Genomic DNA, 15475 nt, shown 5'->3' on the forward strand with positions numbered 1-15475 from the left:
TGGGGCCACCATGTTCCCTGTTGGTTGTAGCCCCCTGACCACACAGGGATCTCTCTGCTGATCCCTGCACCATTAACTCTCCTCATATGCCAGGGGTAGATACCCATCCTCCTGGGGTATCGGGACTCCTGGCAATGGCCATCCTACCAGGTGGCCTATGCTGTGGCTGGATGGCACCCGTGGGGAGCCCCCCTGGTTGGAGTGGGTGGCATCAGGGCGGATGACACCCGATGAAGCGTAGTACATCATCTCTTACTGGTGGTCAAACACCAGTAGTCTTTCAGCATTCACAGGCTCAATTCAACACACAGAATTAAGACCCCAAATTGTTCCCCTCCCTGACCACACCATGGGAGGGACATCAGGTTAAGGATGGCAGCAGCTCTTATTCGCCCCGCTACTTTATATGTTTGAGAGCTGATTGGGAATCTTTCATGATAATGAAGCCTCAGTTTTCTGTTGAGCATTTAGAGGAGAAGTTTGGGGGGGGGGGGTTGAGGGATTGTCCAAGATGAGATCTGGGTCAGTCTTGATCAAAACAGCATCCTCTGCCCAGTCACGGGTGTTACTCAGTTGTTGTGACAAGCTGGGGGATGTTTCTGTAATCATCGTGCCCCATAAGCGCTTAAATATGGTCCAGGGTATCATAATTCACAGGGACCTTCTTTTGCAGTCCGACGATGAGCTGTGCACCAGGTTAGAACGGCGAAGTGTACATTTCGTTTGGCGTGTCCATCAGGGTCCGAGGGATAAGCAGGTTGCCACCGGTGCCTTCATCTTGGCCTTCGAGGGAGATACATTACCTGAGAAGATCAAGGTGATGGTCTACTGCTGTGATGTGAAGCCCTATATCCCTCCCCCAATGTGGTGTTTTCAATGTTGGAAGTTCCGTCGTATGTCCATCCAGGGGGCCGACAGTCCCTTTGTGGGTACATGTGTGGCGTGCACAGGACTCCGAGCTATTTGCAGTCTCCTTCCTTTTCCCAGACCTGCATTACCGTCCCTGTTCCTCTCCTTTCCTTTCCTGTCCTTGCTTCTTTCCCCCTGGCCCCTCCTTTCCCTCTTGGTGGAATTCATGTCGACTTGGCTTTCCTCCCGGCTTTGTTTTGGTATGTGCAATTGTTTAGTTTGCTGTTTCCATCTCCTTTTCAGCGTTTTGGTCCCCTTGGAGTTTGACCTCCATTTCCAACATTTTCCGTCAGTGTGAGCATTTGGGGATGAACTCCCTACCTAGTTTCCATGTTGGAGGCTCATCTCACCCTCCCCTCCCCACCCCTCCATTTTCCCCCTTGCACCCTGGCCCCCCTTCATGCTAGGTCACCAGCATGGTAGCCAGTCCGTGTGGTGGGGCTGTTAAGTACCCAACTGGCTGAGCCCCCTGACAACACAGGGATCACACTGCTAGTACCTGAGCTGTTAACGGCTCGTGTATACCAAGGAGTTGATGCTCATCACTTTGGGGCATCAGAACTCCCAGCAATGGCTGCCGTGCCAGACGGCCCTCGCTATGGCGGGGTGGTGCCCACTGGGCGAGCCCCTGGTCAGGGTGGGTGGTACTAGGGCAGACGCCTTGCATATGAAGTGGGAAAGGCTTCAATATCCTGGCCATTCTTTGGCCATTTCTAAGAGTGATAGTAGACATGATAGTCCTTCTGATCCTTTGGCCTTCCCCTCCCTCGCCACCCCATGGGAAGAAGGTCAAGCTTGCCGACTTGGGTTGAAACCTTTCCCTCGGTACCTGGTTTGTATCAGGACAGGTGGTGAGAGTTTTGCCACGACCAAGCCTTTGTTTTTTTGTTGAGGTGATTGAAGATAAGTATCATGAAGTGGAATCCACGAGTAAAATGCAGTCCGGTTCTTTGCTCATAAAGACATCTTCTCCTGCCCAGTCTGCAGAGGCCGGCCGGAGTGGCCGAGCGGTTAAAGGCGCTACAGTCTGGAACCGCACGACCGCTACGGTCACAGGTTCGAATCCTGCCTCGGGCATAGATGTGTGTGATGTCCTTAGGTTAGTTAGGTTTAAGTAGTTCTAAGTTCTAGGGGACTTATGACCACAGCACAGTCTCCGTCGCACCCCACCAATCTTTGAACTCGGTACAGGGTATCATTTTCTACTGGGATCTTCTTCTCCAAACTGACGAGGAGCTCCATGCAAACCTCGAGCGGCAAGGAGTCCGATTTATCCACATTGTACAGCGAGGCCTTAAAAATAATCACACTGATAGAGACTCCTTTTTTCTGGCCTTCGAGGGGGATATCCTCCCAGAGAAGGAAAGGTGGTGGTGTATCGGTGTGATGTAAAACCTTACATTCCACCACCGATGAGATGCCTTAAATGCTTACGGTTTGGACACAGGTCTTCCCGCTCCACCAGTTATCACCTCTGTGGTGACTGTGGGCGCCCCCTCCATGAGGGGAGTGCCTGTGGTCCTCCGCCTGTGTGCATCAGTTGTGATGCGCAGCATCCTCCGCACTCGCCAGCATGCCTGGTGTATGTGAAAGAATGACGGATTCAAGAGTACAAGACTTTAGATCGACTTACCTACACCGAGGCTTGTCGAAAAGTATGACCGGCTCCATCCTGTGCCTCTAACTTCTGCTTTTGCTTCAGTTACGTCCACTCCCCTTCGTACCCCCTCCTCTTCCAAGCCGCGCCCAAATTACCCCTCCCCCTCCCCCTCACCCTCACGCTCACCCTCACCCTCACCCTCACCCTCACCCTCACACTCACCCCTTTGGGTGCTAATCCCCCTCCCCTGCCAGAGAAGCGCTCCCCTTCTTCGGCAGCCGATGGTACTGGAGCTCCCTCCCGGGACTCCTCTTCCTGGCACCCCCTGAAAGGCGATCTGCAGCTCCACATAGGCCGCACGATCTGTGGCCGGTGGGGGCCGCTATTGTCAGGTGTAATTCCTGGAGTTGCAGCCCCTTCTTTCCTCCTACTCTGCTGCTTGTATTGTTCTCCAAGAGACCCATTTTGTCAATTCTTACTCACCCACCCTTCATGGGTTCCATGATTTCTGTTGAAACCAGATTGGCCCTGTGCAGGCTGGTGGTGTTTGCACCTTGGTGCGCAAAGACAATTTTAGTAAATGGGTTCCCCTCCATACCACTCTGGAAGCAATTGCTGTCAGGGTCGATCTCACCACTCCAATCACAATCTGTAATCTCTACCTCCTGCCTGACAGGCCACCCACATCCCTTGCCCTAACCACCCTTCTTCAACAACTCCCTTCTCCCTCCCTGCTTGTAGGGGACTTCAATGCCCACAACCCTCTTTGGGGTAGTCACCCGACTATTGCCCTGGGCAGGACAGTTGAATCTGTTCTGGCAGCGCTTGACCTCTGTAACACCGGTACTCCCACAGACTTAAGTGTGGCACACGGCACTTTCTCTTCCATTGGCCTCATCATCTGCAGTCCCAGCCTTCTTCCCTCCATTCAGTGGGGTGTCCACGATGACTTATGTGACAGCGATCATTACCCGATTGTTTTGACCTTCCTTCAGTATGTCTTGCTCAGTCACCCTCCCAGGTGGGCCTTCTCTACAGCTGATTGGGGTGCCTTCTCTTCTGCTACCATCCCCCCCATACTACCACACCGTAGTATTGATGAGTCTACACAGACTTTAACTGCCGACATTCTTGCCACAGCTGTTTCAGCCATCCCTTCTTCCTCGGGGTTCCCCCCTCCCCTGTCAAATGATGGTCCCATAGTGGACTCTGGAAATTGCTGCAATCAAATTTCAGAAACGGATTTGCTGGTAATGGTATGTATCTGCCATAGGACCACACACCTGCTCTTCACAAGACTGGGCAAAACTCAGGCAAATTTTTGGCTATTGTCCCGTTGCAGGAATTTCTGTGCATGGTGTTGTCCTTCCCATCTGTACTTTGTTGCAGTGTGTTTCGCTCAACACTTTGCCCAAGCCTCTGCGTCGACTCAGTATCCGCCCTTGTTCCTCCTCCTCCTCCTCCTCCTCCTCCTCCTCAAACAGCGCTCGTAACGACTGCCTTTGTCTTTCATTTCTCGCTGCTTGGAGCCTTGTAATGCCCCATTTAGCGCGTGGGAATTCGCCAGCACCCTCACCCTTCGTCCTGACACGTCTCCTGGACCGGATTGGATACATAACCAAATGCTCCATCACTTATCGGTGGCTGGCCACCGTCGTGTACAGACCCTTTTCAACCATCTGTGGAGTGAGGGGGTATTTCCTACCCAGTGGCAGGAAAGCATTGTTATTCCGGTGTTGAAGCCTGGGCAGCCACCTCTTCAGTTGGATAGCTACTGTCCAATTAGCCTTACCAACACCCTCTGCAAGCTCGTTGAACGCCTGGTGAGTTGGCGGCTGTTTTGGATCCTCGAATTCTGCGACCTTTTGTCATCGACTCAAGGTGGTTTCTGCCGTGGCCACTCTACATTGGATAACTTATTCCACCTGGAGTCTGCTATCCGGTCGGCTTTTGCCCATTGGCAACACCTCATTGCAGTCTTCTTTGACCTGCATAAAGCCTATGGCACCAACTGGTGCCACCACATCCTCACCACCCTTCACGACTGGGGTCTTTGTGGTGCTCTGCCCATTTTTATCCATAACTTTCTTTCATGTCGCTCTTTCCGGGTCCAAGTTGGTTCCTCCTACAGCACTTCCCGTCGGTAAGAAAATGGGGTTCCACAGAGTTCTGTACTGAGCGTCCTTCTTTTTTTCATCGCCATTAATGGACTGGTAGTGGCTGCTGGGCCGACAGTGTTCGCGTCTTTGTTGACGATTTTTGTACGTATGTCGCTTCCTCTGTCGTGGGCGCTGCAGAAAGCCGTCTACAGGGGGGGCAATCTACCGGGTGCAATCTTGGACTCTCTCCCATGGCTTTCAGTTTTTGGTGACCAAATTGTACGTCACGTATTTCTGCCGTCGCCATATAGTCCATCCTCATCCGGACCTGTTCCTCGATGGCCAATCCCTCGAGGTGGTGGACACCCGTCTCTTCTTGGGTCTGGTCTTCATTGTCCGGTTGACACGGCTCCCTCGTCTTCGCCAGCTGAAGAGGATGTGCTGGTTACGTCTCAATGTTCTCAGATGTCTGTGCGATACCACCTGAGGTGCAGACCACTCTATTCTCCTGCGATTGTACAAAGCACTGGCCCAGTCTCGTTTAGACTATGGGAGTCTTGTCTATGGTTTTGTGTCACCTTCGACATTGCAGATACTAGATCCCATCCACCATTGTGGGGTCCGACTTGTGACTGGTGCCTTCCGGACTAGCCCCGTGATTAGTCTTCTCACAGAAGCAGGGGATTCCACTTCTGCAAGTTTTGCACCAACAACAGCTGATATCTTATGCGCTCTGCATTTGCTGCACCCCAAAACACCCTAATTATGGTCTCCTTTATCCAGACACTCCAGTGCTGTAATTCAAGAAAAATAAAATACACTATACCTGTCCATCCCTGGCCAGCACCACTGCTTCCACAACCCACCACTTCACAGCCTCTGTATCTTAGAGGCCCCAGTGACCCCAGGTCACTATAGTATCGTGCACACGTGTGATCACATTGACGTAATCACTAATATGTTGGCCACTACTGACCTTAAGCAGCTAGTTGTTTCTGGGTAGAATCATGTTCAGTGCCAAGTTTATTCCATAGGTGGCACAAATCACAGATCCCCTAGATCGACTATGCAAGAAGGGTGTCAAATTTGTGTGGTTGACCACCTGCCAATTGGCATATCAGAACATTAAGTACAGTTTCAAGGTGGCATTGTGACTGACACTATATTCATTGGACCTGCCCTTGACACTCGAGACAGACACTTCCCGATATGGTATAGCGGTTGTTTTGTCCCATAAGGTGTCGGGTAGTAGTGAATGGCCAGTTGCTCTCACCTCTGGAATGTAGACTGTATGGCAGCAAATTACACCTGTTGAGCGACTGCAAAGCTCAAAGCCTTGATTTTGTTGTTTGTGCATTGTTCTAAACGCCTGGAAAAGATGATGCATTGTATGCAGAATTGGGCATTGTTTTTGATTGGGTATCAATTAAAATCCACTTTCACCCAACTCACCAACGTGAACACCCTACCCCCAATTCCTCTTGGTGCCAATGTGCAGTTCAACCACAAGGAAACAGTTTGTTTCCCCTGGACCAACATCCACAATAAATCCTGGTTCAATTCCTTCTGACTGCACGTGAGGTATCCACTGTGTTGTTTCACGATCCTGTCCTGTTGAAAGTTTTGTCTGAGGTACTGGAGAGGTGTCCAGAGAATGTTTTGAGCCTTACTGATCTAGCCTTTCACAATTATTTCATGTTATGCTACTGATTCAATGCTACAAATGATGTTTTAATGATGGCTGCAGAGAACTCTCGAAAACCTGACCATCATTCTATCCTCGCTCTGTCCCCGCATCCTCCAGCTCCTTTGTGCTTGTCATTGGTGCAGGACATGTATGGAGGCACTAGCCCCACAGCACGTGTACTGGCCCAACATCAATGCAGACATTGAATGCGCATACGGCTCGTGTCATGCCTGATCTCTCAATCACTTGCCCCACGGTCAAGGTTCCTCGTCGTGGCCCCATCCTGATAACTTGTCGGAGAAGGTCCTCGTTGATTTTACCGTGACATTTCAGGTTGTTATGTGGCTTTTGGTGGTGGCCACCCTCTCAAAACTTCCCTTACGTGGCATGGATGCTGTTCATTACCACCATTTTTACCACTTGTGACCTCATGATGGTATTCTACCTTGAGGGAGTGCCACTTGTTCCCTGGTGTTGGAAAATTAGCCCCCATTTACGTAGATGCAACTTTAGGCTGTCTGTGGCTGTAATGCGATCACCACCCTGTTTCACCGTGCTCCTAATGGGGAGATTGAGCAGATGGTCCATACATTTAAAACACAGCTGCTGAAGACCTTGCAGACATCATCTGGCTGAAATACTGCATTTGAGTTGGTATTGTACACCATTAGACCTCCTGCATCTTGTGCTGTGTGCCAAACCTGCCTATAGGCCTGCCTGTGGGTGGAATGTCTGTCTGGGCATGCATATGCAGTTGGTGTCTGGGATGGACCCAAGGGGTCATCATTGGTGACAGAGAGCATCAGTGGCTTGATGTTAAGGCCAGACATGACTGTCTGACCCACCAACACGAAACAGCTCTGGCTGTGACCACAGTCGCATTTGGCACCCTGTCGTCACTTCCGATGCTCAGGCTGGAACTAAGATGACCGCCACCTGTGCCTCGTGTCCCTTCTCACTGGAGGATGGTTGAGAGGATCACAGTGTGTGTGCCTGTGGAGGTGGGGGACCAGTCCCTCTGTCCTGACCTTCCATCACTCTTGTTGTAACTGTGCAATCTGCTGGCCTCTGCTACCCATGCAGTCCTCGGGCCTGGGTTTGTGTCGTAAGAATGAACAAGAAGTAATAATTGCTTTTGCTACTTTTTTTTCCATTTGAAATGGCTGATATGATTACATGTGTTTAATAAAAATGAATCTTTCACTTTACATTGGAGTGTACATGTAATGAAATTTTCCTTCAGAATAAAACTTTTCACTTGACTGAATCTCAGACTTGAACCTATGCCTTTCGTAGTCAATACTTCTACTCCCTGAGCTGTATGACCACAGGTGCAGTGTGGCTCTCACAGTTTGTCTGCGAATACCTATCCGCTCATTCACATGCTGTAATAGTTTAATTTCTGTACCTCGTGCTATTTCTGTTGAATTTATTTAAATTTACGTAATACACATTTATGGGAAGAAATGTGGAGAACTGCGGGATGAACCACTTAAAATTTCCAATATTCATTTTCATCAATTTGTTGACATATTTCTCACAATGTCTGCCAGATCACATGTGTAGCCTCTGACTTTATCAGAGCTTCAGTCACTCACCCCAGATGGTTGAGGAATATTCCATAGTAAATTTGTAAGGATACCACAGTTTTCCAATATTTTACTAATAAACTGAAGTCCACCATGGACTATGATCATGATGGGACCTTCAGATTATTGCTTTGCTTTGCAGTTGTTATCCCCCATGTGACTTGCTGTGAAATGCTTGTTACTGACATAACTCTGGTTAAATATCTGAGATGAATCTGTCTTTTTAAGTATGAGTACAGTAATGAATCAAATAATTATCTTGGGAACTTACTGAATTCAAGCATAATTTATCTGTTCAACAAACAGTTGTGATCAGGAGTGGTTTTAGATTTGTACATCAAAAACTGTATAGGGAGTGTAAAGAATAAGATGGAGTTTTACCAAAAGTGTGTGTAGACTTCTTTAGGCTTCACTGATGGAATGTGGTGGTTAGTGATCAAGAATGCTGTTCTTGTATTTTGGAGGAAAGTTGTTTGGATCCCAGTCCAGCCAGCCTGACTTAGGTTTCCTGTGGTCCCCCTAATTCATTTTAGTTGTATACATCCAAGTGTACCATGGAATGGTTGTTGACACCATCTTTGGCCAAATAAACTAATACTTCACCTTTTATGACACAGAGGGGTGATGACTTTTTAAACTTTCCATTCTTTACAGTAGAGCTCACCAATGCCGCTACTAAACTAAATTCACAGAGATTGTTCTTTTGTTAGAAAGTAGTGCAAACTTGGTTTTCAGTTAGCAAATTTGTTTCTTGATGAAATGTATTAAGCTACTCTAAGAAAGGTATCAAACTGCTTTGCTCCAAAGTAGAAAAATTGTAATTACATTTTATACTGTCTAGTGTTGTAAGAGTTGTAACTTGTGTGTGTGTGTGTGTGTGTGTGTGTGTGTGTGTGTGTACACAACTTGAGTAGGCAATACAGCTTACTCAGACATCACTGATCACTGTCCACCCTACCTTAGACATTATTTTTCCTTCTTTTCTTTATCTTTGTCTGAAAACATGGTTGACTGGATTTCCATTATTCACTAATTGCTAGTGTAAGCATAAAAACTACAGACAGAAGCTACAGACATTATTAAGAAAAGATACTAAGAGCACTGACCTTCAGGCACTTATATATGTTGTCTGATAGTTGTTTTCAGAAATCTGTAGCAGTATATTTACTCATATTATTATGATTCTTTGTTTGTCAGTTATGTATTAATACTGTCTGTTTCATGTTTTTCTTATAATACAACTAGTTTATAAACTGACAGTAGGATCTTAACTACTTAATGATCCATTTGGGCATCATAGGAGATATTCCTCAGAGTATAAATTGTATCATTCGACACTCCATTCTTAATACTATACCCGCATTGTTAGATTGTGAGTAGTAATTACTTAAAATGATTCTGTTGTTCAACACACTAGCTGGAAAAAATTGCAACATATCTCTGTTGTAATTAATCCAGAGACTGACAAAGGTGTTATGCACAATCCAGTAACAACAGTGTGACCACTGCCTATGTTTGGAATCAGCATGAATAACCACTCACAAACAGCAGGTGGCAGCGCCAGCAGGGGAGGGTATATAAAGTGTGTTGGGGAACATGGAAAACATTGCAGTCGTTATAATGTGGAAACAGAGCGGTTTATCTGACTTCCAGAAGGACATGATCATTGACTTTCAGGCCAAGGGTGGAAGAATTTCCAAAACAGCTAAGTTATGAAACTGTTTGTGTGCCATTGTGTTTAAAGTATACCGTGCATGGTAAAATAGGTGCTATACAAAACCAGCACAACGGTAGCTATAATGCACTACGGGCCAGAGATGACGGGGTGAACAACAGCTGTGTAGATATGTATGGGTGAGCATCAGACTGCCCAGATAAACCCATGGCTACCAAAAATGTCTCCTCAATGACCGTTCAGCAAACATTGCTGTGTATGGTTCTCTGCAGCAGGTGCCTGGTTTTTGCACTCTTGCTAACTGGTGTTCATCGGCAACAAAGACTGGAATTAGCTCGCCAGCACTGCAGCTGGGTGTCCACTGAGTGGTGACAGGTTGCCTTTTCAGATGAATCACGTTTTATGCTCCATTGGACAGCTGGCCATTGGTGTGCACAGTGTGAATCATCTGAAAGCAAAGGGGTCCAGGCTGGAGGAGGGAGCTTTATGGTCTGGGGAATATATTCAAGGCATTACCCGAGTTATTTTGTCATTCTGAAAGGCACAGATGATTGATATAAGTATGCATCTAGCCTTGGTTACCATGTTCACTCATACATGCAGTTCGTTTTTTCCTTCACACAATGGCATTTACCAGCAGGACAATGTAATGTGTCACAGAGCTCACAGTGTGTGTGTGTGTGTGTGTGTGTGTGTGTGTGTGTGTGTGTGTGTGTGTGTGTGTGGTATGAAGAGCACCAGGATGAATTTACTGTACCCTCCTGGCCACCAGACCCTCTGGATTTAAACCCGGTTGATAATCTGTGGGACCACCTCGATCGAGCTGTTCTCGCGGTGGATTCTCAAGAGAAACCTGTCACATTCTGGCCATGGCACTGGAGTCTGCATGGCTCCATATCCGTGTCGTTACCCTCCAGAACTTCACTATCACTATTCCTGCATGTCTTGCAGTGGTCTATGCAGCAAAAGGTGGTTATTCAGGCTTTCGACTGATGGTCACATTAATGTGACTGGACAGTGTATATGTAACATGTCAAAATTACAATCTTACTTTGGTTGCTATCTTTGCGAGCAATCTGTACAGAATTGGATCCTGACAAGGCAGCCAATTTGAAGAAGTTTTGGGCTTTAAAATTTTATACACATTTTTTGTGCAGGATAAAAAGACATAGCCACCAAAGAGTGGCTACAGATTTTATCAGGTAGTGCAATGGTTAAATACATCCATCCTGTATTATCACAGATATACTTCTATCTTCTAAATGCTGACTTCCTTTGGTGTAGTGCTTTGACATGTTTTGCTTGTAGAAGCTGTCAAGTGGGAATATGATTGCTGAAATAGAGAGAATGATTTGGTCTCGGTGACTTTTCACTCATTTTTTCACACTGTCCTATTACACAAAATGATTAAACTATTAGAGTTTTCCTTTTGAACATGTAACTAATAAGTACTCTCACAGTGGAATCAATACTTTGCAGTAACAAAACTCTTTGGCCCATTCACAAAATGTTCCTGCCCCTAAAAAAAATGAATTACAAATTTTTGATGCAGGTACCGAACTAATCTATGGGTAGCTTTTCTGATTCTGTAACTTTCGACGAATTTGGTGGTAGAACAAAGCAATTTACAGGAATACTTATGTTGCGAATGCAAGATCCTGCTTTTAATGGGGTCGCATGTCAATTTAACAAGTTTTCCAGTGCTGCATCATATTTGTACTGTGAGTTTTTTAAGTGTTTCAAGTTATTTGATGGAAAAGAATAAGCTGTAGGCATTGACTCTACTGACGACCAGCCAGCTAGCTGTCAATCAACAATAAATATAGTGTTTGTATACAAATATGAAGCTTGTGGTTTGGTAGTAAAGTAAAGCATTTCTTTATTTTTTGTTATTTGTTTCAGGCTTTGCTTCCACATGTGTACCTCCAGATACAGATCTGCGCACAGTCCTGTGTGTCCCCTTAAATTTTTCGAAGTGTAGTCGTCGGGCACTGGCACATGCAGCGGAAGATGCAGGATTCGATGTTCTGCAAGTAATTAGTGAACCTATAGCAGCCTTGCTTGCTCAAGGCTATGGTGTTGAGTCCCCAGATGAGAGAGGGTGAGTGCTGTAATGCAGTATGTTATTCTTGGTGTTCGTGATAAGTTATGAAACAGTCTGCATGATCTTTAGCTACTAAATGAGGTGTTCAACATTGTTAACATATATTTTAGGGCGAATATGCTGCTCATTATTGAAATTGTTGTTTCCACTATTGACTAGCCTACATAAGATTGGAGGAATGCATGTTTTCTCCTTAGACTTTACTCTGAGGGCTTTGGCCCCAAAACACTGCATAGCATGTGCACATAGGCTGATGTTTTCATCAATAGAGCTGATAAACATTCCACAGTGATACGTTTCAGTGCTGTGTTTTGTGGGTTACATTTCTCCAAATAAATTATTAATTTCTTATTAACAGATGAAACTTTTATGTTAAGATGTCAGTGGTTCAGTTTGTTGAGGAAATCTGCACAAATAGCAGTAAAATATTATTTTATAGTGAAGTGTATATGAGAAAGACATGTTTACTGTTGTTACATGAGCCCACATCAGTTGCTTTATCTTTTGACCCTGGGGTCAATGATCCTGCATGATCTAGACTACGGTCAGATTGCTCATTATTAGGTTTCCAATTTAACGCAGATGATGGATCTCCTCGGGGAAATAACAATCAGATCATAAAGGAAGTCCTTTGGATATCCCATATGTTTACTGTGGGAAGGTCTCGTCTGAGATACAGAAGCAGCTCTGCAGCCATCTGTTTAGTGCAATGGTTACAGCTGGTTGTAAGTAATGCTTGTCATCATCTTAGTTCCTTTTGGTGGTGTCACTCGTCCAATGGAATCACAGTTCACAATTTGTTCATTCATGCCCAGTATTGATTGGAATCCTTGGTTTGGAGCCAGGTGGATTTAAACTAGAGGCTCCATTGATTTTTTGGTGATCTTGGGTGCAGATTCCTTGACATAATCTGTATTGGATGTAGAATTTTAAAGTGCCTCCCTGAATTGGTTAGGCATGCAGTACCCGCAGAAAGGATTTCCTTCAATAGCGCAATATGAATAGTTTGCATCCTTTTTTTTTTTTTTTTTAGAAATATTACTTTGTAAGCCTGTTTACCTTTAGATGTTGAACACCAAAGAGCCATGATCACTTCACATGCATTTCATATTGAGGAGATCAAATAGCCATATAAGTCAACTGTGAAAATGAAAACTGAATATTAGGTAACTGGACAAGTATTCAAGGCAAGATCACTGAATTACTGTGACTTGCTTAAACAGCATTGCTTGTGTAGCAAGTGGAACAGAAAATTGGGTAAAACTAGAAACAAACGGAAACAAAATCTTAAATTCTGACTGGAATATATATGTGACAAGTCTCTTTTTGTGTAATGAGATAAATGCAGTCAACAATAGATAATTTGGGTAAAGTTAAGCCTTAAAGGTGGGCCAAAATTTCTTACTAAAACTATCTATTGGTGACACACTACATCAGTTGAGATGGCATGGAATGCTACGGAAGATTTGTGGAAAAATATTTCTGATAAATTACCTGATCATGTTTTAGCCATAGGAGAGGTTCCTGTTAGCCAGCCATGCATGACACAGGTGGCAGGGATGGCGGTTCAAGTGAAATTGTACTAAATATCTTATCTGAAAATTATCTTGGACAGCCAACTAAGTAGAATACATATGATGTAAGTATACAATATATGCTGTCAATAAAAAAATGTGAACTTTTCAATTCAGTGAAAATAAATGGATGAATCAACAAACACAGAGCTACAGCCGCATCATTGATCAGTGGTGTTGAATGAAAAGTTGTGCATGATGTGTCAATAAAATAACAAACTATCTGAGCAACTATTTACATCTGGGAAGGAGAATATTGATTAATTGGAGAAATTCACAAACCTTGTCAGAAACATGCTGGTTGAGTTTGTGTGATGGGATGTAGTGAGATGTGGGGAAGGACCCACCAAGGTTCAATGACAATATTACTCATTTAGCCCCTGAGGGCTCACAACTCTCGTGTCAGTACCTACCTGCTTGGCTACCACGGGGCCCCATGCTTTGCAGCATTACTTCGTTTCTGTCCTGCAAGCTTATACTTCCACTGTCCCTTTCTCCCTCTGCCTCTCCATTGTATGGTTTTCTTGATGCAGACCCAGCTCAGATCTCGTTTGTGACTGGGATTAGAGTTTCCGCTTTTCTTTGTTTTCTACAACTTTTCATTAAGTAAAGACATAGTCCCCGTTGTTAGGTTTGACCTGCCATCAGTTTTCAGATTCTCCAGAAATGTTTACCATGCAGGGAAGGTCACCCAATGCAGTGTAAGCTCCAGCATGGTGGCCATCCTGTCATGGTGGTCATCAAATAGCTGCACAGTGGTAGCCCCCTGGCCACGTGGGTATCGTATTGTTGGTGTCTGAGCTGAAAACTTCCCATGTATGCCAAGGTTTATGTGCATGTGCCCATTGTGACTGGGACACGGGGACTCCGAGCAACGGATTACTGGTCACGTAGCCATTTTCTGCGGCTGGGTGGCGCACATGGCAAGAGCCCCCATTCGAAGTGGGTGGCACCATGGCGGATGAGCCGCAAATGAATCGGATGAAGTTATCTTCCGCCGGTAGCTGTATGATTCCAGCAGTCTCTATGGAAGGAAAGTACTATTTAAGTGCAGAGAGATATGACCATAAAATGTTTCCTTCCATAGGGCTAAGCGGCAAGCAGAGAAATATCCCCCCCCTGTCCCCCCAATAATTAGTTTGCTCAAGGATTGATGGGGATTCCTTCTTGGCTACAGAACCCTTCTTCTTTGTGGAGAACATAGAAGTCAAGCTTGGGGAAGTGGCAGCCATTTCTAAAATGAAAAGTGGGTCAATTTTGATCAAAACAGTATCCTCTGCCCAATCACGGGTGCTACTAGCTCTTAACAAGGTGGGTGACATACCGGTGACTGTCACTCCCCATAATAGTCTAAATATGGTTCAGGGACCTGCTCTTACAATCTGATGCTGAGCTATGCACCAACTTGGAGTGCCAGGGTGCACACTTTGTTAGTCATGTACATTGGGGACCAAAGGACAACAGTGTCGCTACCAGTGCCTTCATGTTGGCCTTTGATGGTGATTCATTACCTGAAAAGGTCAGGGTGACATTATACCGAAGTGATGTGAAAGAAAGCGTCACTCCTATGGACGCCTGCCCAGATGGACTCTCAGCCGTGTTGACTGGGATGCTTTTGCCTCTTTTGTTGCCCTTGGCTCCCCACTGCATGGAGATATTGATGAGGCAGTCCAGAATACAACTACAACCATTATTTGAGCAGCTGATTTTGGCGATTCCCTGTTCCTTCTGTGCACCCCGACAGAAGACAATACCTGGATGGTCATCAGAAATTGCAGAGGCCATTAGAGATCGTAGGCGAGCTCTCCAGCACCATAAGTGGCACCCATCGATGGAGCACGTTATTGCCTTTCAGTGGCTCCATGCCTGGGTCTGCCATCCAATAAAACGATGGAAACAAGAATGCAAGGAACAGTACGCTTCAACCATCAGACCGTGAACCTTCCCTTCATAGGTTTGAGCCAAGGTCAGATGTATCTACAGATACCAGACACCTGCAGGTGTACCTGGTGGTGTTCCGTTGAATGGTGCCATCTACACTAACACAGATGCCACATTTTTCTCTGTATTATGCTAGAGCCTCTGAGTCTGAGAACTGTCAACCCTTTTTTGTGTCCTAAAAAAGTGAGTAGAGCAAAAGCAGTTATCTTTTACTGCACACCACCTGGATCCGTATAATGCTCCATTCAGTGAATGGGGAGTTGTCAGTGTCCTAGCCCACTGCCCCAGGATCGGACC

At 45.7% G+C, this 15475-nt stretch overlaps 1 protein-coding gene across 1 annotated transcript in view; it reads left to right on the forward strand.

Moving 5' to 3' along the window:
- The window catches only part of LOC126470784 (heat shock 70 kDa protein 14-like), a 200319-nt gene that overhangs the window by 88790 nt on the left and 96054 nt on the right, over positions 1 to 15475 (forward strand). Inside the window, exon 4 of the mRNA XM_050098793.1 lies at positions 11462 to 11660. Coding sequence (XP_049954750.1) covers positions 11462 to 11660 — 199 coding nt within the window. The remainder of the gene's footprint in view (positions 1 to 11461; positions 11661 to 15475) is intronic.

The sequence above is a fragment of the Schistocerca serialis genome, chromosome 3, assembly GCF_023864345.2.
Source record: "Schistocerca serialis cubense isolate TAMUIC-IGC-003099 chromosome 3, iqSchSeri2.2, whole genome shotgun sequence".
NCBI classification, from domain to species: domain Eukaryota; kingdom Metazoa; phylum Arthropoda; class Insecta; order Orthoptera; family Acrididae; genus Schistocerca; species Schistocerca serialis.